At 43.1% G+C, this 26,967-nt stretch overlaps 1 protein-coding gene across 3 annotated transcripts in view; it reads right to left on the bottom strand.

The window, feature by feature from the left end:
• FLNA (filamin A) overlaps positions 1–26,967 on the bottom strand; it is a 178,061-nt gene that overhangs the window by 9,637 nt on the left and 141,457 nt on the right. The window contains exons 22-43 of one of the 3 annotated variants that reach the window (XM_082263326.1): positions 25,356–25,953; positions 25,106–25,279; positions 24,802–24,964; positions 24,556–24,716; positions 24,218–24,388; positions 23,986–24,109; positions 23,570–23,726; positions 23,280–23,469; positions 22,518–22,541; positions 19,546–19,793; positions 14,106–14,195; positions 11,831–11,933; positions 11,608–11,748; positions 10,028–10,156; positions 9,774–9,947; positions 8,201–8,362; positions 7,490–7,693; positions 6,765–6,917; positions 6,236–6,358; positions 3,167–3,433; positions 2,139–2,276; positions 1,390–1,505 (exon numbers count right to left, since the gene is read on the bottom strand). In XM_082263326.1, coding sequence (XP_082119452.1) covers positions 1,390–1,505; positions 2,139–2,276; positions 3,167–3,433; positions 6,236–6,358; positions 6,765–6,917; positions 7,490–7,693; positions 8,201–8,362; positions 9,774–9,947; positions 10,028–10,156; positions 11,608–11,748; positions 11,831–11,933; positions 14,106–14,195; positions 19,546–19,793; positions 22,518–22,541; positions 23,280–23,469; positions 23,570–23,726; positions 23,986–24,109; positions 24,218–24,388; positions 24,556–24,716; positions 24,802–24,964; positions 25,106–25,279; positions 25,356–25,953 — 3,810 coding nt within the window. The remainder of the gene's footprint in view (positions 1–1,389; positions 1,506–2,138; positions 2,277–3,166; positions 3,434–6,235; positions 6,359–6,764; positions 6,918–7,489; positions 7,694–8,200; positions 8,363–9,773; positions 9,948–10,027; positions 10,157–11,607; positions 11,749–11,830; positions 11,934–14,105; positions 14,196–19,545; positions 19,794–22,517; positions 22,542–23,279; positions 23,470–23,569; positions 23,727–23,985; positions 24,110–24,217; positions 24,389–24,555; positions 24,717–24,801; positions 24,965–25,105; positions 25,280–25,355; positions 25,954–26,967) is intronic. The other 2 variants (XM_082263328.1, XM_082263327.1) reach the window with 2 other exon arrangements.

Genomic DNA, 26,967 nt, shown 5'->3' with positions numbered 1-26,967 from the left:
CTTTTGGTTAGAAGTCAAACTCCGTGCTGCAAATGCAACCAGCCAAGCTTGCTTGTGTACATCAATAGTCATTTACTCCAAATTAACCACTTAAGCCCCGGAAGATTTTACCCCCTTCCTGACCAGGGGGTATTTTGCGATTCAGGACTGCGTGACTTTAACGGACAATTGCACGGTCGTGCGACGCTGTACCTAAACGAATTTGACGTTCTTTTTTTCCCCACAAACAGAGCTTTCTTTTGGTGGTATTTGATCACCTGTGCGATTTTTTTGATCACGCGCTATAAACAAAAAAAGCGTCAATTTTGCAAAAATAATATTATTCACTTTTTTTATATGAAATTCCCCCCAAAAAAAAAGTAAAAATCTAATTTAAAATTTTCGGCCAGTTTTATGCTACATATGTTTAGAAAAAAAAAAAAAAAAATCGCAAAAAGCGTATTTTGATTGGTTTGCGCAAAAGTTATCGCGTTTACTAACAAAGGGAAAGATTTTTGTCATTTTTGTTTTTTTTTTTTTTAACGCGTAATGGCGGCGATCTGCGATTTTTTTGCGGTACTGCGACATTGGGGCGGACAGATCGGACCCTTGACTGACATTTGTGACACTTTTGGGGTTACCAGTGACATTTCTACAGTAATCAGTGCTATACATATGCACTGTTACTGTAAAAATACACTGGTTGTGAAGGGGTTAACTTTATTTGGGAGGGAGGTGCTGTGTGTATCCCTAGGGGCGTGCTTTCTACTGTGATTGGCTGTGGCTTGAGCTGTAAGGACACTGATCGACGGATCTACATAGTAGATCCATGTGATCAGTGTCTTTACAGCGAGGAGAATGACAGGCAGCTTGTTTACACAAGCTGCCTGACATTCTCCCTCTCCCCCGCCGATCGCCGAGTGACCGGCGGACATCGGGTCCGCCGGTCACACGCGCGGGGGGGGGGGTCCGGGAGCGCGCCTCCGGGGGCGTGCGCTCGCTCCCTAGACCCTCACAAGCTAGTGACGTAGCCCTACGTCACTTTGCCTGTGAGGGGCTGACTGCCGACGTAGATCGGCGTTAGGCAGTCGGCAAGTGGTTAAAGAGCCCTTCAAGGCTACTGAATCAGCAGCCCAAGGATCCTGTTCATGTAAAGGGTTCTATGTAAGGGATGAACCTGTTACTATGTAGTAGCACTAATGTTAAACGTTGAGGAATACTCCTTGCAGAGCACCTACTGCAATAAAAAGGTTTATGGAAGCAAGTCTTTGGGCAGGCCACCTGCCAACAAAAGCCCTGAACTCCATGTAATCCAACTGCAAAACAATTAGGGTATCAATATGACAGCTGCTCAGGAGGCAATTTCTCTGCCCAATCACATAAGGGCTGAGGTTTTTCCCAGTGCCTCACCTGAAGACTAGAAACAGTGAGTCGGCGAGCGTCATCTGAAGTGGAGCCCAATGGAACCACAAACGGGCTGTCTGGGATGTGTTCATCATTAAACTTGACAGAAACTTCATAATCTCCTAGAAAACAAAAGCAAATTGAGCAAATTACTTTCCAAGCTATCTGTAAGGGGTAAACAGATGATATATAGCAATTTATGGGTATCCTTTGATTTGCACAATCGTAAATTCACACATCTGATAGCCAAATGAAAATTAGGAGACTCAAGATTTTCTCTAAGGGCTCTTTCACACGGGCGGTCCAATCAGATCCGCCTGTCAGTTTTTTAGGCGGATCTGATCGGATCCTCCATGCAGCTCTATGGGGCAGCAGGTGTCAGCGGACACACCTCCGCTGACACCCGCTGCCATCCGTATCCGATCCTGTGCTGAAATCTGGACGGATGGAAACCCTATTTTTCCATCCGTTCAGTAATCGGATCGGATCTGATGAGAGCGGACAAGCGGTCCGCTCTCATCCGATCCCCCATAGAGGGCAGCGGGTGCTGAGACACCTCCCTCTCCGCTCTGCAAGCGGAGACGGAGCTGCCATCCGCCCGGCTCCGCGGGGATTGCGGATCGATCCCCGCTGAGCAACACGGATCCGCCTACGGAGGCGGACCGTGTGAAAGAGCCTTAAGTCACCATTTGCAACCAGCTCCTCAATGCAGATGGCTGTGTAGGATGTACAAACATTTTCAGAGTAGTATTTACCTGGCTCCTGCACAATATAGGACACTCCACAAGATCCATCTTTTCTGTCTTCAAAGGCAATTTCAGCTTTGCTGGGTCCTTCCACAGCAATGGAGAGACCTCCAGCACCGGCTTCCCGTGTCCAAATACTGAACTCCGCTGCAAAAAAATATATAAAAAAAATGGGCATTTGACCAAAATGGACTAACATCTAGACAGACATCCAATATTCACTTATACAAAATGTATTAGTCCTAATTTACTCCAAGAACCTCTAAAGATTCAATAGCACATCAAAGCTACACCACCACTTATGACATGGGTCACTTTCTCCCTTGGGACAGGGCTGTTGTAAACAGCCCAGAAGGCAATTCCAAAGGTTTATCATTTGAAACAGAAAAGGCTCTTGATACAGTTTTGCATTGTTTGTCTGATTTACACTATAAGCCTTCAGATGAGCAGAGCAGTGTGAACCAGTTTTTAGACTATTGTCTTTAAAGCGCAACTAAATCCTTATACAGCCAAGGGAGTTGCCATGTTAGCCTCTGACCTGCAATTGTCAGTGCTATGACACAAACCACCCGATGACTTGACAGTTTGGTTTGAGAGTCAGCATTAGCACACTAGTTATATCACCCTAGGAATTCTTTGCATGTAACCGTTTTGGGAAACCACCCACTGATTTCGGGGTCACTGCTTGGCATTTTAAACAGCTGCATGTTTTTAAGGCTTGCAAATATTGCCAACTTAAAGTAAATGAAGTAATGAAGTGAACTCCTGCAACTAGATTTCAGTTTGGAAAAGATCAGTAAATGCTGACTAGTTATGGTTTGCTGCACCTAGGTTGGACAAATAAGTGCTTCCACAGAGACCAGTATGTGATAACCAGTTTTTGTAAGGACGGGCAGTTATGCATTGCCTGTACTGGCTAGAAAAAAATATTAAAATTAAAAATGCATTTAAATATTACATTGGGTGACTGAGTACATTTGACACTTCCCTATCTAGGTCCTTGTTTAAGGAATACATCATATTAATGTGCAGCATACCTGGGGTTCCAACCTCTCCTCTCTCCAATCCAGGTCCACCAGCTCGCACCTTGTGTGCTCCTCCTTCACCCAGAGGCCCTACAGTGAACTGGAAGGGACTGCCTGGCACATGCTGGCCCTTGTACTTTACACTGACTGTGTGAACTCCCATCTCCTTTGGAACAAATCGGATGCAGTAGGTGTTGTTCTCGCCCTCCATGATTTCTGCATCGTGAATCTTGCCAGATGGACTAGTGACCTGGGCAGTCATATCATGGATGCTGATTTCTGAGGAGAGAAAAAATAAAAAAGGTAATAAAATGTTGTGGAGTCCCAATCGCCAGCATCAAGCCATAACCGTTCATAAATTTCCACTTCCCATTATGTTCCCTTTAATCTTACATGGGTTATTTGTAAAAAAATAAAAATAAATGACATCTGGGAATGGGGCGTCCCATGTGGGAACTAGAATTTAAATTTGTATCTTTGAATACTTTCCAATCTGTGTGCACTGACAGCATTCAATATATGCATATATAAAAAGTCTACTCCAGATGGCAACCATAAAGCGTACTGTTCTAGTGTTTTACTATTAGCATCAGGATTAGTGGCTGCAAAATATTAGCTGCATTATAGAGTAATAAAATATTTGCACAATTCCAGAACAGAAGTCGCAAAACACTTCCCTACATGGGACAATGCCCATGCCCTTCCTCCGGACCAGTGGTCTCCAAACTACGGGCCGTGGGCTGGATGCAGCCCTTTGCTAGCCTTAACATTGGTGGCCAGGGGCCAGATAAACCATTCCTCCCACTGACATGACCATGGGCAATTCCTTTCACCAACACCAATGAAAGGAAATTCCTCTCACGGACACCATCAAAACCATTGACCCCAAAGACCCCCTATTCTTTTCATGGACACCACTTTCTACTCCCAATGGTCACAGCCTGGCCCATCCTAATGTCTGAGGGGTAGTAAACTGGCCCTTTGTTTCAAAAGTTTGGATACCCCTTGCTCTAGAATCTCAGCAGCTTTTCAGAAGTTTATTATTATACCCTACTTATTGCTGCTCCTGACTTCTGGACTGCATTGGCATCAGGAGAGAGGTCTAGGAGCAGATGACTTCTACAGATACTATGTAAAAGATGGAAGAGACCATCCATTGCACAAAAGCACCCTGCTGGTCTCTATAGAAGGTTGCTTATCTGCTTTCCGGCCGACCACCGCATATATACTGTGGCAGGCTAGCTCGGCTGTGCGAATCTCTGTACAGCGATACTGGGGGGGCGCACCGCCATTCGCCAGCAGGGGAAGCTGATTTTCGGGGCTGGAATCAGTACACGGCACCTGTGTTCCTCCCATTTAGGATCACAGGCCTCTGATTCCACTAGCCCATCCCCTTCAGTTAGAAAACATCCCCATGGCATAAATTTAACCCTTTGATGGCCTATGGGTTAACCCCTTCCTGTCAGTGTCATTACAGTAAAGGCATATTTTAAGCACTGATTACTGTAGTATTATCACTGGTCCCCCCAAAAAAAGGCAGTTAGGGTGCAATCTGTGCGCCGCAGTTCAGCTAAAAATCGCTGATTGCCGCCATTACTAGTAAAAATATATAAATTTTCCCCCTAGTTTGTAGACGCAACAACTTTTGTGCAAACCAATCAAAAATTGCTTATTGGGATTATTTTTTCCACCAAAAATATGTAGCAAAATACAAATTGGCCTAAAATAATCAAAAAACATTTTTTGTTAATTTTTTTGGGGGAATGTTATATAGCAGAAATTGAAAAATAGTTTTTTTTCTTCAAAATTGTTTGTTTATAGGAGGGGAAAAAAATAAATCAATAAAAAAAAAATCGCACAGGCAATCAAGTACCACCAAAAGAAAGCTCTGTGGGAAAAAAAAAGATCAATTTTGTTTGGGTACAGCGTCCCATGACCGCACAATTGTCCGTTAAAGTAACGCAGTGCCGAATCGCAAAAAATGGGCTGGTCATGAAATCTTCGGTCAAGAAGTGGTTGATGTTGGTTCTCTAAGCCAAGCAACCAAGTACCACTGCATATAGCATCTAAAATCATGCAAGCCCTTACACAACTACAGTATAGGACCCATTTATGTAACTATGCTTTTTTAATAATTTCTCTTGTGTACTAAAAAGAGGCACTTAATGGGCAAATTAGCAGTCTGCCAATTAACATCCTTCTATCCTCCCACCATCCATAGTACTCACTTGTCAGAACCCCTGCACTCTACTATACGAGACATCTGGGTATGGAAAAGCACATGACCTCCAAGGCTACCTTCTTTGAGTGCCCAAATGTTTTTCTACTTATAATGGATATATGGTAGAGAACTTTTTGATTGCCATCATTCCAATTGTGAGTGGCCAAATATAGGACACTCAATCTGTTCTCACCTTTTCAAGGCTCCTGTGCTCTACTCTAACTGAAACATCTGGGTATGCAGAAGCACATGACCCGAGCCTGAACACAAACATAGGGGGGAGGATAAGGCAAGTGGCCCAATGCACCCAGTTAAGCATGGACACTGCAAGGAGGTGCCAAAAGAGTGCATACACCTTGCTGTCAGGGGCAAATCAGCAAACGCTCGTCCTAAAAGTTTTTGGGAGATATCGGTAGATCTTTTGACTAGCAAATGACAGCACTGCCAAATTTGAAGAAAAAAATAAAAATAAAAAGTACCTTTGCCATGAATAAAGTGCTGTTCCCTAGCTCTCCTTCTAGGCTGCAGCACATGGCCTCCAGCTATCAATCTTTACAAAAAAGTCTCAGCAGTGAGATTTAAGAAAAAAAAAAGGTGCCCCAATGTACAAAAATTGCATACATATACTAGCGTTAAAATGTATAAAATCTTCGATTGTAAGTGCCAACAAGCAGGGCCCTCCGATTCCTACTGTAGTGTTGTACGGTCTACCCTCAAAAGTAGGTCGACCTCAATGTTTGTATGTAAAACTGCATGGCACATACACCAAAAAATTATGCACATTGTCACTTTATATAGCGCTGTATACATATTTGTCTAACATACACCAAAAGCTTTGACATTGTTCTGTCATCTCTTACCAGGTATTTTCAGACTGAGATCACACTGACTGCCAATGTTGGCGACAGATGGTGCCGTTCTCCTGCGGGTAATGCTCTCCTTCATCCTTCCCTCACCTGTCACTTTGACACAGAATGGACTGCCTGCAAAACAAAACCAGCCAGCAATGCAAGAGTCAGTCTAACACAATGACCTGTAATGTCACAAAATACTAAAGTCTGAGCAGAGGCTTTCAGAACAGTGTTCTGCTAGATGATGCCCTCTCCAGGACATATCTATGAAAAAACTGCCATCTTTACAGATTACCAAAAAGGTGGCTGACAGGGACCATCACCTTGCCATCAAATATCCCCCATTGCTGTCTGACAGCTTCCCACTGCCCAGGTTTTCTTATTGCATCCATTTCAGCTCCTAATGTCTTACACAGAAAATAATTTAGAGTCAAAATAAAAAAAAAAAAAATGAAAAAAGAAAAATTACATTTTAAACTATTGTTGTTTGTCTTGTTAACATTGAGAGATACTTTACATAAAATACTAAGTATAATACCTGGCACATGCTGGTCAGCAAACTTTATATTGATGATGTAGTTTCCAGGCTCCGTTGGGCAGTATGTAACTTTGCAGGTGCCATCTTCCAGATCCTCAGTGTTAATATCGACTTTGCTGGGCCCTTCGATAGACAGACTGAGGCCACCATAGCCTGCGACAGACAAATTGATCAGCATAAATTAGACCTTTTTAGAACAAATACCAGCTATTAAAATCACACCAACAATGGCTCCCAAGTTTGCAGTACACCTAAAACTCTTACATCCGATATTCTGAGAGCCGGCAGTTACAGAACATTTTTCAACTTTTAGACCGCTAAACTGACAAACGGATTTCCTATTCAACATTTCAATCTTATGTCCTGGCCATGTCAATTTTGACATCAATATCTTCCAAGTTACTGACTTGAACCAAGTATGCTGCAGGTGAAGCCAGAATTCATAATCTGCATACTGTACCAGATCAGTGGCTTCACAGTCCAATAGGTCAGAATGACAGCCAGGCAACAAGCATTTAAGAGTTTAGCACTAAGCCTCCATCTCAGTATATTTTCTTACAAAGATGCCAGATCCTTGACTTCATATTGGCTGCCAAACTTGCAAGGGAGGTTTAAGTAGCAGATCACACTCATTTTAAAGTGAAATCCTGCTTTTCAATTCGATCCAAATGCTTTTGGGATTCAAGGTACGGAATAAGAAACTGAAGTACCAAGTCTGCCCTTACCTGCTTCTCTAGTGTCAATGATGAACTCTGCTGGTTCAAACGTCCGCCCTTCTGTCAGACCCTGGCCAGAGACGACCACCCGACTGGCATCACCAATCTCCGACTGGCTGATCATCACAGTGATGGGACTATTGGGGATATGCTGCCCATTCTTTCTAATGCTGACTATGTGTTCTCCAGTCTCCTTGGGCACAAATGAGATACCTGCAGGATAAATAAGAAAAGACTTTAAGACAGGACAACATATTGTCATGGACAAGAACAGTTACCTTAATGCAGGGATTCCCAAACTACGGCCCTGCAGCTGTTGCAGAACTACACATCCCATGAGGCATTGTAAAACTAGTCATGTATGTGAATGTCAGGCATGATGGGAATTGTAGTTCATGAACATCTGCAGGGCTGTAGTTTGGGAATCCCTGCCTTAATGTATTGCTGCTAAAGAATATAAAGCCGTCACCACTACAATGCTATATTTTTATATAGCTTTTACATGGAATCTGAAAAGGCAGAGCCCCGAAACAAGTCAGAGGGTGCTGCTCAAATCACACCTAGCCATTTTGGTTATTCTTAAGTAGCAGTATACAATTTTCACACAAGTATATGTTAGAGGAGGCGCATCAGGAATATGAAATGTTGGGCTTGCATATTCTTTAAGGCATGACCTCAGATGTGCATTTGCCTCGAGTTCAACAAAAATGTAGTTTTTACCTATGTGTCCATTGCGGAGCCTCTTGAGTAGACAAGGTTCTTCTCTGCCAGAGGGAGAAGTCACTGTGGCTGTTAGCTGGCTCAAATCCGTTTCTGTGATGTTCAGAGGGATATCCGCGGTAGACCCAACTTTCAGCTGAGACATGCGCATGGTGTCATCACCTGGGAAAATCACACATATATCAAATACAGAGCATGCCAAGCGTTTGAAAGCAAACCTAGCATAGGTCAAAAGGTCTGGAAATCTTAAATACTTGTGCTACTGAAAGCAGACATTCAAAATCTGCTTTCCTTAACCCTTCCAGATCATATCCACTTCGTACCATTCGATTCCATAGTCTAGCCTATCCAAGGTTTTACCAGCAACGGGTCTAACTCATCTATGTCTGCATTTTGAAAATTGTGTCATTTGCTCCCTTAAGTCCATCCCTCCCTTACACCGTACAAGTGTAACCAGTGCCCAATGAGATGTTAGTGATTGGACTGGGTTCAATTTTAAATGCATTTAAATATCCAATACTAAATTAGTGCAGACCAGTGGTCTCCAAACTGTGGCCCTGGGGCCAGATGCGGCCTTTTGCTTATTTTTAATAAGGCCAAGAGGCATTTTTCCTGCCATTGACACCAACTGGGCATAATACCTTCCACCGACAATAAAAACGGGGCACTCTCTCCCAACGGCACAAACTTTTCTCCCCCAATAAAAAATGATTGGGCATGGTTTACTGCCACTGGGCACAGTCCCCCCCCCTTTATGTCTGAAGGACAGTAAACTGGCTCTTTAGAAAGTATGAAGATCCCTGGTGTAGACCGTTAAAGCAGATCTTCAGCCTGAAATACATTTTACCTTAACATCCACCCCTCCGCTGCACAAATCAAGACTTTTTTCTCCCATTCACCACCCCCGTGGCAGCTTCCCAATGGTGGCGCAGGAATGATCAGGGGGAGAAGAGAAGCGGAACTCAGCAGAGCACTGGATCTGATGTGCAGGACTGGCAACAAGGTAAGTGTGTGTGTGTACAAAGTAAAGATTCACTAAAACTAAAAAGTTTAACATTCAAAGTTCTTGTTCAGCCACTACATATGACAGGGTGGCAGCACTGTTTCCATTGTCCAACTGTACACAAGCATTGCCACCCTGGCATTCAATGTAGACAAGCAGCCGTTAAACACCTTATGTAGTCATGACCACTCTTGTCCCTGCCAGAAAACCCTCCCAGAGATATGCCACACAGCAACCCCTGGGGTGCATGTAGACAGGGGACAAGGACTGTAGGAGATTAGCAGTCTGATCTGCAACAGGGTGAAAAGTAAGCTAAAAGAACTATGTTATAAGGTCATAGTTAGGGTTTCCGCCTCTTTAAAATAGCCTTCTCCCTTTATCCCCGTTAGGCTGCAGTCCTTCCATCTACTGTTCTATTCTGTACCGCATTGATGGTGCACAGAATACAAGCACTTTCTCCAGGATCGCATATTATATATATATATATATATATATATATATATATATATATATATATATATATATATATATATATATATATATATATATATATATATATAAGAAACTCACCTGTGATTTTGGCAACAAATGGACTGCCGGGGATATGCTTATTGTTGTACTTGACAATGATGTTGTAGTCTCCCGGAAGGACAGGAAGATAGGACACTGTACATGTTCCATCTTGGTTATCTGTACAGCTGATCTCCGCTTTAGAAGGACCTTCAATGGCCAGTGACAGGCCACCTAAAAGGACAACTTGGTCAGGTTATAATGCAGATGTATGCTAGAAATTGGTTATTTATTCAACCATGCACCTTCCTCACCTTCCCCAGCATCCTTAGTGTTCACTGTAAATACAGCAGGTTTATTCACTGTGCCATGAATCAATCCTGGGCCGTAGGCAGTGACATGGCCACTGTTGACATAATCCACATAAAACTGCAATGGGCTTCCTGGAATCAAAATAATTTATTTTAAAAAAATGCAACCATAGGCAGTGTGTATGTATATATGTGTATATATCTATATCAGCAAACTCCATGAACGTTCATAATGCATTATACACAATAGGTGTACATCTAGAAACAAATGTACACACCCGCTACACAGTCCTGACCAATACTGGGAGGAGTTCAGCTCCAGCAGCATTGCATTACCAAGATCTCCGCTAGCTGCTGCCTGAACTCTGCCCCATGATTTAGCATGACACTCGTTCATACAGCCATGTTTGTTGGCTTCCCCCAATGGTCGGGCAGAAGCACATCCAGAATTTTGACAGCCAAGGGCTTTGTAGTGAATGCTCGTTACACTTTCAGCCCTGCAAATTGTGTCAAACACACCCAGCTTTAGTTCCAGCTCTACAGTATAATCTTTCGATGAGCAAGAACATACATAGGCCAACAGCTCACAAATTGCCTAGACATCTGCAAGACTTCTTGTTAGGAGAACCTACCGGTGGTCAATGTGACTGAACTTTGTAATGAATGTGACAAAGCCACAAAAGACTTGGCCTTAACATTGTTTCTCATGGCCACCTTGTGTGCAGAGACTTGCCTGCCTAGGAATCCAGTGGTGCCCTCACCTGGGCTAGTTCTTCACCAGTCTTCATGGACCATGTGCCAACATGTCAACTGTGGCAAGCCAGTTGACTCCCACAGCTTCACAGCTGGCTCCCCACTGCGCTGCGCTCTGAATAGTCCTGCAGCCTCCTGGGACCGGTGACGCAGCCCAGGAGGTTGTGGGCAAAGATGTGGTGGGGCCCTGCTGGGATCGCCTAGCGATTTCACTGGAAATTGGGGCGGGTACCTACCAGAAATAGATACCCACAGTGGATTAAAGTGCATCCAGTGTCTTCTTAGCTAGAGTAGGACAGGTTCAGGAAAATGGTCCGTTTATTTCTGGCTGTGCACCCTCATTAAGAAGATTCACTCTGTCCTGGTGACCATTTTCACCAGGTCTGAAAGCAATGAAAAATTCTGAAGTTTGAACCATAATGGGTGGAAATCTGTCTCTGTATACTGATATTTTGGTAGGCTATTTTATGCTGAATACGAAAATGTTTCTATACTGTAAATGTTACCCGTTTTACAATCTCTAAATAAACTGTAAACATCAAAAATGAAAATTGAATAGGTGGAAATCTTCCATGTGTCATCTGTTTGTTGGCAACTGTTAAGGGAAACATTACTAGGAGATATTTCAATCTTGATGTGAACCAGAGGCTGCAACACACAAACCAGCCGGTAGGGCTGCTCCATGTTCTAGTTCTCTTCCCCAGGCTCTATGGCTTGAGAACTCCAGTACACAGCTACTGATCTCTTGCTACTGCCCACAAACTACTGTTCGCTTTGACTACAGTTTGCAACCCACCATCACAACGAATAAATGAATAGGTTGAACCTACCTGGGATGTGAATGCCATCATACTTTATGTCCATCTCATGAAGGCCAGCTTCAGTAGGAGCATATCTTACAGTGACCGTCCCATCTTTGTTGTCAGTGATATCAGGCTTTGCCACCTTCCCAGAGGGCATGCGGACTTCTCCTACATTGAAGCACAAGAAACATTAAATACCTGTATAATAGGCAACGTGTAAGGGAAGCACGTTACTGGCAAATACTTATACCTGTGATCTCCCCTTTCTTAATGGTAAAAGGAATAACCAGATCAAAAGGCCTTAACCCTGCAACGTCCAGTCCATTCACACCCATAACCGGGCCGTCTGTAGCCTAAAAAGAAGAACAGGATTCAGGAGAATTCTGAATAAGGACAGGACATAGAAGATGGAGAGGACATGCCATCATGGAGACAAAAGAAAACCGAACTCTGATGCTGGTTTAACGCAAACCGCTAAACCTATCCCAAAATAATGCTGGGTAAAGTCCATCTAACAAAAAAACCCTTTACACAGATAAGACACCCAACTTTGCAATTCAAGGCAAAAGTACACCCCCTGAACACATACTATTTATCCAGCACTCGCCTGCTAATCCTGTTGCTGCCACTGCAAAATACTCAGCACTTTGAGGTAATGGGGGGGGTATAAAAGATTTCTCCCCATAATGCAGTGCTTGTTCCTAGTGACCAGTCACTAGCCCTCAGCAAGGTCACATTACTGAGGTGGATTACTGCTCCTTCTCCACACTGACTTCAGCGTACAGTACTTGGAGGAGGTTGTGATGGGAAAACCGCAGCAAGAAAGGTGCAATAACCAGCAGGCACTTTACATAGACTGTCTCTGCACTGACTAGTCATGTTCCAAGAATACTTCCAAGTGACCATATTGGGGGTCTTGCGAGTGCCTACTATTTTTCTATGATCTACATAAGCAACAATTTTTTTTTACCTACACTTGAAATCTAAGGCTTTAAACTAGCAGTGGAGCCACCCAAAGAACAGATTTTGGCTTCTAAAGCAATGGCCAAACCTTACTAGTACAAATTCCTGTGCAATGCCACCATAACTGGTCAATTCTAGTGGGTCGACATGTGAAGTCTGGAAGCTGAAGGGTTCAGCAACCAAGTTTCGCACTTCTTCCAGCACGGCATACAACAAACTCACTGAATTAGCTGGACCCTGGGACAATCAAGAGTTTTTGTGATAAACAAAGCTCATGCATGGAGGTCTCTTTAGTCAACAAAAGGTCTGGTTAAAAACCAGCAACAAAGTTCGGTCAGAAACAGATGTAAAACATAACTGTACGAAAGTCTTTGCAGTTAGTTTATCCAAAATAAAGTTGGCAAACCTGGAAATATGAATTCTGCAAGAGACCATTAGACATAACTGAACACATGGAAAATTGATGAAACAAACAAGTAAAATGCCTTCCAGCCACCCACACAAAATGGCTGGCTGGAAATCTGACAGGCGGAGGGCTTAATGGTAAGGAGATGTTGGTAGTAAGAAAAAGGATGTGAAGATATGGAGGACATCTGGAATATAAAGAGCAGACAGAAGTATGATCCCAGCAACATACCACCCCACCCTTCCCAAAATTTAAAGGCCGGCAGAGACTGTCGGAGAGGCCATCTCGGGAACATTGGGAGCAAGGAATGAAACTCTGGAATTTGTCTGGTGTCGGCCACAGCAGAAGCACAGCTGAAGAGAAACCACCACTAAACTACCCCCCCCAAAAAAAATACAATCTACTACCAGCCATACAAATAGGGCAGAGCAAGGTCTCAAATACAGACATCCAAGCAGCTCTGCTTGAGTGGCAGGCAACCAGCCCATCATGAAGTCACATTAGGACGAAAAAAAGAAAAACGTATATCGCCAAGTGTTTCACGCACACTGACGCATAGGATATCCCAAGCAGAGCTGTGTGGACGTTGGTACAGTGTATGCACAAGGCATCTCAAGTGTAGTTTGAGCAATGATGGCACATGCAATAAAAAAATTAAAAAAAGCCACATACCAGTGCAAACAAACATTTTAGCAGCCATCCTGGTAGGGAAACATTAGCTCTGTTCTAATCCAATCAACCCTTGGGTGGCAGTTCATTTGTAAGACCTAAACTACCCCAACTCCATCCAAAACTAAGTTCTGCAATGTGGATAGAAATTTGTACTCCATTCCGATTCCCTTTTGCCCACCTCCTGTGCTCAATTTCTGTGTATTGGCATTAATATCAATCAGGAATCTGTAATATAGAGCGCAGCAAGGGGAGTTAAAAAAAAAAAAAAAAAAAGCTACAATGGAGAAAAATTAAGTTGAGCCTTCACAAAGGGTTGTACTCTAGAACAGAACTACGCTTGGATGGAGTTCTCAATCTCAAATGAGTGAAGATGAGCACAGCAAAGGGTAGCATGATTGTCAAATTCCAGAATTTCTTCCCCATCTCCAAGTTTTTTTTTTTTTATCTCCATGAAATTATACAGTTACTGTTAAAGGATGGGTACCCAGGGTTGCTGCATGCCCGGGTATGCGTAAGTTGGGGGTAACTGCTGCTGAACCATCTGCTGAGGCATCATTTGCTCGCCGTCCAGAGCCTGCGTTGGGGAGGTTTAGAGCACATGTTAGTTATAGTCATACTGTACAACCTGGAGAGCAAGACACGTGGATCGCAAAAAGACCTATGGTAGAGTTTAGGAAAAAAAAAAAAAAAAAAAAAAAAAAAAACAGTTCTAGACATGCCTTACACTAGCAAACATTTAGGTCAGGGATCTCCAAAACTACAGCCCTCCAGCTGTTGAACTTCAAGTCCAATGAGGCATTATAAAACCCTGACATTTACAGGCATGATGGGAATTGTAGTTCCTGAACTGGGGGGGCCAAAGTTTTGAGACCCCTGATTTATAGCATTGGAGAAGGAAGAAGAGAATCTGTCTAAAGTATAACGGAACACCTTGTTTTTTTTAGTTTTGGTGAAAAGGGATTTAAAAAAAAAAAAACACCCGTTGACACCCAGGTTTGTCTGTTAGATTCACCCTCTGTCCTGTTTACCATCGAAAGTGAAAATCCTAAAAAAAAAAAAATGGGGGGGGGGTTCAAGGGATTTAGTTAATTTAGGGATTTCCTCACTTACTGTTTTGACTGGGACAGGTAGTGGAGGTTAATCTCACCAATAGGATATGGACGAGAAAAAAAATAAATAAAATTGGATGGGAGGTTACGCTATCCAGAAATGTAAGTTTTGCCCATAGTTTTACAGCAGGCTTAAAAAAAGCTCATGCAGATGTGCCAAGTTTTTGCTGCCTGTGCTTAAAGTGTATTTCCACTTTAAAAGATGCTATGTTGGTTATGTGTTTAAAATATTAGGTATGCTGTGTAAATGGAAAGGTTTTCAGGAGACTCATTACAGACTGCAACCACTTCTAAACAAGTTCAATGCAAGTCTGTCCCCATATAGAGCGGGTAAAAAGTATTGAACACGTCACCATTTCTAAAAAGGTAACCTAAAAAAAAAAAAAAAAAAAAAAAAAACATTCCCCACGTCATTAACATACAAAGAAACCAAAATAAAGTTCCGAAATTAAGTTGTGTAATAAAATGGAATGACACAGGGAAAAGATTGAACACAATGAAAGGGAGGTGCAAAAAAGGCATGGAAAGCCAAGACACCAGCTGGAATCCATCAGTAATTATTAATTTGCACTGACAAGGGACAGGATTGCTATCAGCTGGTTTAGTCTCAACTATAAAGAAAGGTGTCTCATTACCAAGGATTCGCACAAGAACATCATGGGTAAAAGCAAAGCATTCTGATGGCATTGGGTACAGAAGGATTTATAAACTTCTGAATGTTCCAGTGAACACTGTTGAGGCCAAAAGAAAAAAAAAAAAAAAAAAAAAAAAAAAAGTTTAAACCGGCTACCACCAGGTGCTCCTCGCAAAATTTCTTACAGGAGCGAAAAGAATCAGAAGCTATGTTCACGAGCCAAGGACCACTTGGAGAGCTTCAGAAAGACCAGAAAATTAGCAGGTACAATGGTTTCAAAAAGAAATGCACTCAACCGCCAAGGCGTGTATGCACACTCACCACACAAGACTACATTGTTGGGGAAAAAAAAAAGCTTGTTGAAGCTAGTTAGTCTTCTGCACAACATTTAGACAAGCCTGTGAAATACTAGGAGAATAGTCTGGTCCGAGGAGACCAAAATTGAGCTCTGGATGCCATTGTACACACCATGTTTGGAGGTCAAATGGCACTGCACATCACCAAAAAAACACCATACCAACAGTGAAGTTTGGAGGTGGGTACCCCAGGGGTGTGGGGCCATTTTTCAGCATATGGTACTGGCAAAAATCAAGGCAAGAATGGAAAAATTGGATTTTTGACTTGCCGTAAAATCAATTTTTCTGATATTCATTGATGGACACAGCTCCTGGTATTCATAACCATTTTGACGTCCAAAGCAGTGTTAAACATGAGGGTGGGAACAACCAAAAAAATTCCCAAGGCTAAACATTAGCCAACAAGAGCTCAACAACCGGAGGCCACCTGAAAACAAACTAAACCATACACCCTCAAAGAGGTTTAGGTTCTCCAAACAGCAGCCTGCAAAACCTTGCTACCAAAGGAAGCATCCATAGATGCCAACACATCCACTTTATAAAACTTTGTAAAAGTGTGCACTGACAACCAGGTGGCCGCCTTGTAGACCTGCGCTGCTGACACCTGATGACGGAAGGCCCAGGAGGCACTAAGCGCCCTAGTAGAGTGCGCCTTGACAGGGAAAGGAGGAACCTGACCCCTGATGGAAAAGGACTGAACCACCGGTCTAATCTAGATCGGAAATGGTCCGAGGTCCATCTGTAAGCACAAAGAGTCAGACTTCCTGAGAGACTCTGTAGCTACCAGGTACACCCTAATTGCCTGGACCACAGCAAAGGCATGCAAGACAATTTCCTTCAGATGTTTTGGCCTGGGACATAGGGAAGGCAACAAGGTCTTCATTCAAATGGAAAAAAAAAAAAAAAAATCAGACAACCTTTGGAAGGAACAGACAGGGGCAAAGAACCACATTACCCCTGTGAAATCACCAGGTAAAGTGAACAGGATAACGCCACCAGTTCCAAAACCCTGCACGCAGCAGTGATAGCCACTAAAAAGACCACCTTCTGAGAAAACGTAGCAGGGTAATCTCCAGAATGTTTTAAAAAAGGAGGAGGCTTCTACAGATCTGAAAGCACCAAATTGTGATCCCAAGGCACCTCCACCTGGGACACAAGGGACTCCAGAACCGCCTTCAGTGCATGGATGGATGGGACCAGGAGGGCCCCGCAGCCTCAGAGGGGGGGGGGGGGGAATCAGGTGGGGAAATTTACTCCAAAGACTCCATGAGTCACCAGGAGGAGGAACCCAAAAAAAAAAAAAAAAAAAAGTATAAAAAAAAAAACCACTGCTAAGGGACAACCCCCACCGCGCTGGCAGCACCAACCCGTCGCCAGGCACAAAGCACCGAGCGATCCTCAGCAGAGAGGGAGAGGACCCCACCAGACTCACCACCTGCAGAGAGCACAAGGATAATCTGCACTACGTGTGCGGCGATCAGGAAGAAAAATAATCCAGGAGTCAGCACCAGAGGATGAAGGGCTCCCACCACCGAAATCACCACCCACAGGGCTCCAATGTCATGGCCACCACTCTTTTCAATGGCAAACCACAGCAAAATGGCCACCGGACTACACAAATACGGCCGCTGTGTATAGAACACAGGCTACAACAAAATGGCGGCACCACGAGGCATACAGTGACCCAGGATTGGGAGTCCAGGCCTCAAAGGACAGATCCAAGCAGGACGGGGGGGCCCCCCACCAGGTACAAACCCCCTGCACAGTAGATTGTCCGGTCGCCGGTGGCGCCCCCCCCCATCCCCCCCATCACCAGTCAGCGCCTTGCCCACCTCAGAAAAAAAAAAAAAAAAAAAAAAGTGTCCAGACCACCCAAACAGCCCCAGCGTATTGAGGGACTCGGGAAGGGGGGGGTCTGACTGTCCCTAGGAGGAGCCCACGTCCACCCTAAAAGCCTCCAGGGGGAGGGGGACAGCTACTCTCCATACCAGGAACCAGGCGGGCACCGCTCCAGACAGAACCCCTCTCCAACAAAATGGGGGGCTGTTGGTCAGGAGGAACGCTGCGACTCAGGCAGAGAACTGGACGTATGCGACCTCGCGAGGAGTTTAACTCGCAGGCCAGCCCCCGTTCCAGTGGGGCCATGTCTTGGTGGAGCTGAGGTCTGCGTGCGCTGGGCAGATTGGGGTAACCACTGTATCTAGATTATCCAGCCAGTCGCCCAGTACGGCAGTTGTTGATCTTACAAGGAAAAAAAAATCAGGAGGAAAAAATTCTCTAAATTTTGCCAGGACCAAAGATCCCAGCAAGGAACTAGGGCCTTACTCCTGAAAAAAAAAAAAAAAAAAAAAAAAAACAAGAGTGGCTATAGCAGAGAGGGGGGGGGGGGGGATTGGTCAGGGGAGTATAACCCCCCCCCCTCCCGGGACTGCCCACGGGTGTAGTCAGATTTTTTTTTTCTGCCTGGTGTCAGGGGGCAGTATAACCCAATGGTTATAAATACCAGGAGCTGTGCCAGTCAACGAACTAAAGAAAATGTACCAAGAGATTCTTGATAAAAATCCGATTCCATCTACCAGGATGGTGAAGATGAAATGAGGGTAGACATTTTAGCAAGACAATGATCCCAAAACAAAGCCAAGGAAACTCATTGGTTTCAAAGAAAAAAAGCTGCTAGAATGGCCCAGCTAATCACCTGACTTTAATCCAATAGAAAAATCTATGGAAAGAACTAAAGATCATAGTTCATAAAAGAGGCCCACAGAACCTTCAAGATTTTATGACTGTAGAAGAATGGGCCAAAACCAAACCTTCGCAATTCATGCAACTAGTTGCTCTATACAGGAGGAGTCTTGAACCGGTCATTGCCAACAAATGATTTTGTACGAAGGATAAATTAAATTTCAGTTAGCGTGTTCAAGCCTTTCCCGTGTCATTCCATTTTATTACACAACTTCCATTTCTGAACCCGTTTTAGTTTCTTTGTATGTATGGCTTGCATAGGTTGTTACTGACATGTGGTAAAATGTAATGTCAATAGCACCTTTAGAAATACATTTACCTAGAAAACCTGTTCAATACTTTTTACCTGTTGTATAGGGTAAGGACTGAAATTTTCCCTCATTAACATACAATAAGGGACGTTTCTAAATATTTGATGCTTTATTAGGTCAGTCTGAAAATGGAACATGCCAGCACATTACAGACTGGGTTAGTTATGGCAACAAAGTTTCCAAGTCCTCAAGCAAAAAAAAAAAAAAAAAAAGAGACCCAATGCTTTTGTTTCAAAGCTGGAATTTCCAGAAAAGACCCTGCAATTTTTAAATATTTTTATGCTATGAACAAGTAACAAATCTAAAAGTCTGTTTTATCCCAGCTTGGCTACAAAATTAGAAATAAGCCAAGGCATTCAGGGGCCCCATGACCTTTTATGGTATCCAACTCTGCTCAGCATAGGGCAGGGGGGGGGGGGGTGGACTTCATGAGTTCCTTATAGGAAGCAGGAATTCATAAAGTTTGTTGTGGAAGATCGTTGACTTGGACTTTATAATTCAAGTCTAAACAGATCAAAACAAGCCTCAGGTAATTGTAATCCTCAAGCTCCTGACAGTCTGAAACCATTAGCGCCTGATCACAATTATGCAGCGTCTGCATGGTGTTTGCATTTGACATACTACTGATGGATCCCTTTTCTAGGATAGTCATCAATATGAGACCATAGAGAAGCTGGCCACACAATCACACATATATATATATATACTGTACATTGTAAATAGAGAACAGAACTACGCATTTGTAAAAAGTCATTGCATACTGCTGACTTACCGTAACCTGGAAAGGGCTGTTTGGGATGTGTTCCCCTCCAAAGCGCACACAGATCACGTATTTGCCAGGCTGGGGAGCAGTGTAGAAAATGTCAAAGGTTCCATCTTCATTTTCTACTACATCCACATCTACCTCCGTGCCGTCTGGTGTGCACACCGTACACGTCACTTTACCCTTGCCAGCTGCCTTAGCATCAACTGTAATGACAGTCTGCTCTCCAATTTGGATTGTGGGTCCAATGCCGGCACCTAAGTAGAACCAAGATGAAGGGAAAGGGTTGGGGGGGGGGGGGGGCAAGAGGAATCCAAGTCAGGTTGTAGAAAGAACAGCATTTGTAAAATCATGCAGAAACCAAACCCATCAGCATTCACGCAGCCAGGTACCCCTCTGTTCTCATGGAGGTTCAGTTCTCAGGAAATATTTATGCAAAGATCACATCAAGCAAGAAGTCCGTCACAAAGTCCTCAATGTATAAAGCTAGGAAAGTCTAGGCCAAGTAGTATTTTTAAGCTCCGCACATATTTGTAGGTCAACATCCAAGAAAACCTAAAAAATACTATGTTGAACCCTGCAAGATTTGGGTATTTGTGTATGAATTGCAGAACACATTGGCCACAGGATGCACTCTAACGGCTCATCAGGAGAACACTTTAGCCAAGACAGATGACTTCTGCACATTTTCAACCCTTGTTATTAAGGAAGCTTGTCAGTCACATAGTATCGGCAGGAAGTTAAAAACTCATACTTTCTTTTAAACAAAAAAAGTTCAGGTTTAGGAGGTGGCAGATGTGACCTTGGGGGGTGACAGAGGATGTGTGCTAAAGGACCCAAGCAATAAGTCAACAATTCTTACAGGACAGCCAAAGCGCTTTATTTCCTGAAAGGGTCTGGGTTATCTTATTAGATGGGCTATTTTGTTGATAGCTGCTGCTCTTTAAGGCAGTATGAAAACTGCCAAGGTAAACTTAAGGAACAATGAATGTAGCCAACACTATTCTTGGAAGCCAACTTTAAACATTTGAAAGTTTTTAAATGGACATGGACTTTACTCATTGCAACTAGTTCTATGTATCGATTGCCAGACTGTACCTACAGGTTTCATTGAATATTAGGCATCCTAGAGTTCTATTAACGGTTTCTACAGAATGGTAAATTCACCAACAAATTTATAAAACCAGTAAAGCAGTGAAGTTAGCAACAATTTCCTGAAGGACTGATTTTCCATAAGAACACTGCTCTAGAGACAAGCCACAGGGAAGTGAAAAAGGGTGCAGAGCCAGGTGGAATTAGGAGTTGCAATTAAGGTTCTGAAAAGGGTTGAAATAGATGGGCCATACAAAGCAGGCATGCAGGAGCAAACGTTATCAGAAACACGAACCCCACCTGGATACATATTACACAGTTCAGTGGGTTAGAGTGTGGTCCAAGTAACGGATTCCATGACAATGCAGATCAAATACTACATCGGTCATCAATTTGGTATTCAGTGTGGTCAAGGCGACAACTAGCATATTTCTGGACAGACATTTATAACAAATAGTGTCCGTTGATCTGTCAGGAACATTACATTTGTCTACTGCATGTTCCTAAATCTGAACGCCAAATTCAAGGCAGACCTTAAAGCTCAGTAGACACAGGTCAAATGCCAGGTGACATTGGCTGGTTAAATAAAAACCAGCTGACATTGAGGCCGTGTGTATGGCAAATGGCCGGCTTCTGTCGGATGAGCATGCGGCAAAACAATCATCCGATCACCCTACTGGCTGAAAGTGCTGATCGGAGTGTGCTGGCGAGGGAGGCACATCTCCCCCATCAGAAAACAGCTCAGCGGAGGAAGATCACTGTACTAAATGTCGATCATAAAGTGGCTCCGACCAGAGCAGACTTTCGTTCAACAAAAACCCAGTGTGTACCAGGCTTAAAGCCATGGATTTTTATTTTCTTCAATTTAATTTAAAACTGAATCGGGTCACTTTTTCCACACTCCTTAAGCACAGACCTGTACTGGGCCCATTCACCAACCACAATATACAGGATGAAATCTAGCTGTAAGTATAACATTGGCTGGCTGGACTGGGAATAGAAAGATTAACCCCCACTAAGTATACTGTATCTGTATGAATTATGGAACAGCAGGAACTGCACTTGACCTTTTAGCAGTGTTGCAAATACACATTTAATTCATTGCAACCTCATGCCTACAATGAAAATCCGAAAAAAATGTTCCCAGTCCATTTCTTCAACTATGTAATAGACTGGGTTGCACTCAGCTCTTCTATAGACAGGGTCCTTGTAGGAAAGGACCTTTAACTTAATTTGGTTAGGAAGTGGTTAAACAAAACCACATATCTGGAAACTGGCAATACATATATCAGTGCCAGTGAAAAGTAGGCTTACCAGTATATTTCTTGTATAGGCAAGGCAAATTTTCGCAGAAAAGTTACACTTCTGAATAGTACTCCTCTACAATCCTAGTCTTGAGCCCCCATGTTAAATGTCCCATGCCTTTTCCAAATTAGAAGCACTCCAATTAAATTGTAGGCATTTTAAACATCGAATGTTGTAAATACTGCAATTAGTAGGCAGGTCTTTTAACAGCAGGACTTCGCCTTCAAACTGCCAGCATAGCTAAAATTGTAATGAGTTGTGTGATGGTACCAATGACTGGCAATTAAAAAGGGTACCATTTTGCATGAATCTCATTGGGCTAGAAAAAAAAAAAAAAGCAACAGAATAGACCGTGAAACCCTAACATCTGACCCTCAGCTAAAACCTACATCGGATGCAAAATGTAAAGCCGATTTGCAGTAAGAGACCCCAATCCTGTTATGCAACAGCTGTGACACCCATATTACAGCATTTCATTGCCATATAGACCAGCAACATGACAATTAGATCTGGCCAGTAAAACACTTCCAATTTCAAGACAAAGGGAGAAAGTAGAGACCAGTCAAGACAAGCAAGCTGCTTACCTAGCCCGTGACCTCCGATTGACACTGAGGTGAAAGGGCAAAGAGCAAGGAAAGGACATGTGAGACAAGGTGACAATGTGAGGGTAAAGTGCATAACAAAATAAACACAGCAGAGATAAATCATCATGACATGTTATGCCATAAACCGTGTGCAGCGTGTGTACGTAAAAAGCAGTGTGAGGAGAGCAAACGGTCTTAAAAAGGCATTCCACAATATACCCTGTGCTTAAAACAGTTCAAACATCACATGTTCTATGGGATAGAACACCACTGATCATAGGTAAACAATGGAAATGAGGGCAAGCACTGTCAGCAGTAAATTACAGTCAGTCCTATTGCAGAACTGACGACCCAAATGTCTGTACTGCCAATGCCTTCATTTGTCCAAGCCAGTGTTTCTCAACTCCGGTCCTCAGAACCCACTAACAGGCCAGGTTTGCAAGATAACTTAAATAAATCACAGGTGATATAATTTGCTGCACGGTGATTGCAGTATTCTAGTCTGCATCTCCCAAGGTAATACTTAAAATCTGGCCTGTTGGTGTGCCCTGAGGACCGGAGTTGAGAAACACTGGTCCAAGCTTTTCACCACGCAAGGCCCAATTTCCATTATGACCATTGCCGACTAGTAAAGCCTCAGCTTGAGAAAAGCTTTAATAACCATAAGGTAACAGGTTTTCTATGGCATGTGTTAAATCAGCTAAAAAAAGTTTATTCACGAGCAAACAAAAAATGGATGGACGAACTTTGGCTGTTCCCTACCTGTAACTGTGCATTTGCTGGCATCTCCCGTTGGCACAGCACGAATGCGGTAAGGAGAATATGGGATCTCGTCGCCTCCATATTTGATCAGAATAGTGTACCGTCCAGTCATATCTGGAACATAGGACACTGTATAGGTGCCATCTTGGTTGTCACGGATGGTAGCCTTCTTTGGTTTGCCTTCAGGATCCTGAAATCAAGTTGAAATGGCACATTTTGCAGCAACTCAGAGAAGTGGTATACAAATTCAAGATCTACAGGAAACAATTTACCAGTTATGGTCTACTTACAGTGATCTGTACAGCAAGGAGACCTTCTCCAGCATCCTTGGCATCAATGGTAAATTCTACAGGCAAACTGGCTGGCACACCAGTAGTGTTTAATCCTGGACCACTGGCTTTTACTTTGCTGGCATCATGAGTAGGCAAAACCTTCACTTTATATGGGCTGTGAAAAAGAAGGTAGATAAACAAGTACTGCTTAAATCGTCACACAAGATGAAGTCTACAAACCAGCAATACTGCATAGGGATTTATTGAGGAAAGTAAGGTTTTCTGCAGCAAAATTACAATAGAGACCCCTTCTAATACTAGTTTAAAATGCATCCAATGGAGCGAACATGCAAATGACTCCCTTGACTTTGTCCAATCTAAGCTGCAGTAGTAATCCACACTACTGGCAATTGGGTAACATTTCACTGACTGACCTGCGTGGCACCTCCTCATCACCATACTGCACAGCAATGTTGTATGGCCCCTCACGGCTAGGCACATAGCTGACAGTCTGCGTTCCGTCACCATTATCTACAACCTCCACTGGTTCCACAAGACCTATGAGAAGAACAGTGTTTTACATATCTCCGTTAAATACAGTAGAAAAAAAATAAAATTGGTTTCAAGGTAGAGAGGGGAAAAAAATGAACTGGTTTCAAAATTTACCCTTTGGTCCTTGCACTTTAACTTGCAGTGGCGCAACACCAGCTTTGCTTGTGTCAACTGTGAAGGATTGTGGGACATTTGCTCTGACAAGCCCTGGGCTCAATCCTGGACCAGTACACTTCACTTTGCTGCTATCAACAACATCAGTAACCGGAACCTTGAAGGGACTTCCTGTAGAAGCAGTGCACAAGTTGTAACATCAAAGTGGCAACACATCTACTGATTGGTTGATATGATCTACTAAATCAATGTTTGCAATGTGTTACTAAACCCCATCTTTGATCAGTTTAAAATCTTTCCTAAGCTCCCAGAAATGCTGTAATTTTTTAATATCTTACCAGGAACCTGGTGACCACCATAGGTGACATTTAAGCTGTAAGTGCCTGGCTCATATGGAATGTATTCCACAGAACAACTTCCATCCTTGTTATCTGTGCAGGACATCTTTGCCTCAGATGGACCTTCAACAGCCAGTCCTAGCCCACCAGTGCCAGCTCCCCTACGGAAGAATTTTAGGTTATAGCTTTTCAAATAAAAAATTATCCATAAGCCATTGATCAATTCTTGATCAAAAGTGAAGTCACCTTGTTTCAACTGTGAACTTGTTGGGCTTGTTTGTGGTTCCATTCTGAATACCAGGGCCATGAACTCTCACCCTGCTTGGATCGCAACCTTCTGTTACAGGGACTCTAAAAGGACTGCTTGGTGTGGGACTTCCATCATAAGTGACATCCACAGTATGAACACCTAGAAAAGACGCTGTATCAATTTATTGTGTCCTTTAAACTACTAACTGCATCTTCCCCCCCATGTGAAGAAAGCTTTGGAAACGGTCTTGTAGATCAATGCCAATATATTTTGATCTAAAAATGTACGAAAGCATCTCACCTTCCTCATAAGGAGTATATTCCACCTTGTAAGTACCATCCCCATTGTCCTGAACATAGGCCTCAGTGAAGTTACCAGAAGGATTAGACACTCTTGTCTTAACATGTGGCCCTCCAGCTTTAGATAAGGCTCGAGCATCCACATTGAATTCTGTAGTGGCTTCTCTGAAAACACCTGTAAAAAAAAGGTAAGAGGTTAATTACATTGGCAGACCAATACCTAGACATGAATGCATTTTATTGTACCATACCTTTTCCTTCAACTCCTGGTCCATAGACTTTAATTCCAGATGTGTCAACTGCTGGTTTAACTTGCAATTTGCTGGGAAAGTTTGGCACCATCTGTCCGCCATACTTTATGGTAATAGTGTAAATCCCTGGGTATAATGGGATATATGTGATGGTGTAGGTGCCATCTCCATTGTCCTGGATATGAACCTCTGCCTGCATTCCAGTGTCAGAGATAATCTCAATGGTAAGCTCAGCACTTCCAGCATTAGAGCAGTCCACATTGAACGTGCCAGCTTCCCCAACCTGAGCATGTTCTAGACCTGGACCAGAACAGGTCACCTTGGTAGGGTCAAAGCCAGGCTCAATCTTTGCCTTAAAGGGAGAGCCAGGAATGTGTTTGTCAGCAAACAGAATATTGATGTTGTAGTCGCCAGGCTGTGTTGGCAGATAGTTAACTGAACATGTTCCATCACCATTGTCTAGACATTCTATCTTCGCTTCACAAGGACCTTCTACTGTCAAGCCAAGGCCTCCCTGGCCAGCTCCTTTAGTATCGATTGTGAAAGGAGCAGCGGAGCCAACATTGCCTCCCTTGAGTCCAGGGCCAAAAGCTTTCACCTATAAACAAAGCAAAAACTGTAAGATACCATAAATATAGCTAGACAGACTTTATAACTACAGGCGGTCCCCAGGTTACAAACATCAGACTTACAAAAACAGAGGGACACAACAGGAAGTGAGAGGAAATCTCCCCCTAGGAAGGGAAATTCTCCTATAAGTTCTCATGGGAAGAGTTGTCTCCACTGAAGCTTTATTACTAATCTTGTTTCCACAACCACCCAACATTTTTAAAATACAGTTGTCATGGGGACAGAAAGGGAGGTGAAATCTTCTGAACAGGGGCACAGACCGCAAAACAAATGGTACCAAATGGTGCCATCCAAAAAACTAAATTCTTTTGGCTGGAACTACACTTAAAAAAATTTACCTGTATTCAGACAAGTATACACTATTACAGTCAATACTGTAAAAAAATTTAAATATGCAATCCAATTACTAAATTTGCATAAATTTAACATGTTAGTTTCAGCAGCTGGACAGCTCACAGCTGTTCCCAGAATAAGAGACATTCTGTTCATAGTCCCCCAACTCCCCATACATTTCTGCATTACCACCTATTGGCAGAATGGGCTGAGTCAGGAATTTTTCACTAAATGCAGCTGAAGTAATGTATATGGGAACCTATAAATGTAGATAATACTTTGTTCTTTGCAGCAGTTGAGTGATGCTTTTTGATTATCCTATTTCTAGTGAATGTTCTTGCTTGAGGCTTACACCCCCCTCGTCTGCATGAAAAGGGAGTTTGTGTTTCTTGTTTCTGCAGAAGACCTTGAGAGATCGCAGAAGAACGCCACATGCCAAAGAGCAAGATATGAGCGAACCGGTTTTTACCAGTGTGATTGCTACCAGCTAAACATTTGGGCCAGTGACGTGGTGTAAACGCCTAGGTAATTGTTAATTTACCATAAGAAGTGGACGTTGATTGGATGAAAATATACTGTTACACCTTGGTTACAGCCCAGAACACGCCTATGCTTCATAAATATTCATTACTATAAAAAGTTTAAGTTC

Source organism: Pelophylax lessonae (assembly GCF_965119305.1).
Source record: "Pelophylax lessonae genome assembly, chromosome: 7".
Classification (NCBI taxonomy): Eukaryota; Metazoa; Chordata; class Amphibia; order Anura; family Ranidae; genus Pelophylax; species Pelophylax lessonae.
The sequence above is the reverse complement of the archived record's forward strand: the minus strand, read 5'-3'. Positions and strand labels throughout refer to the sequence as shown.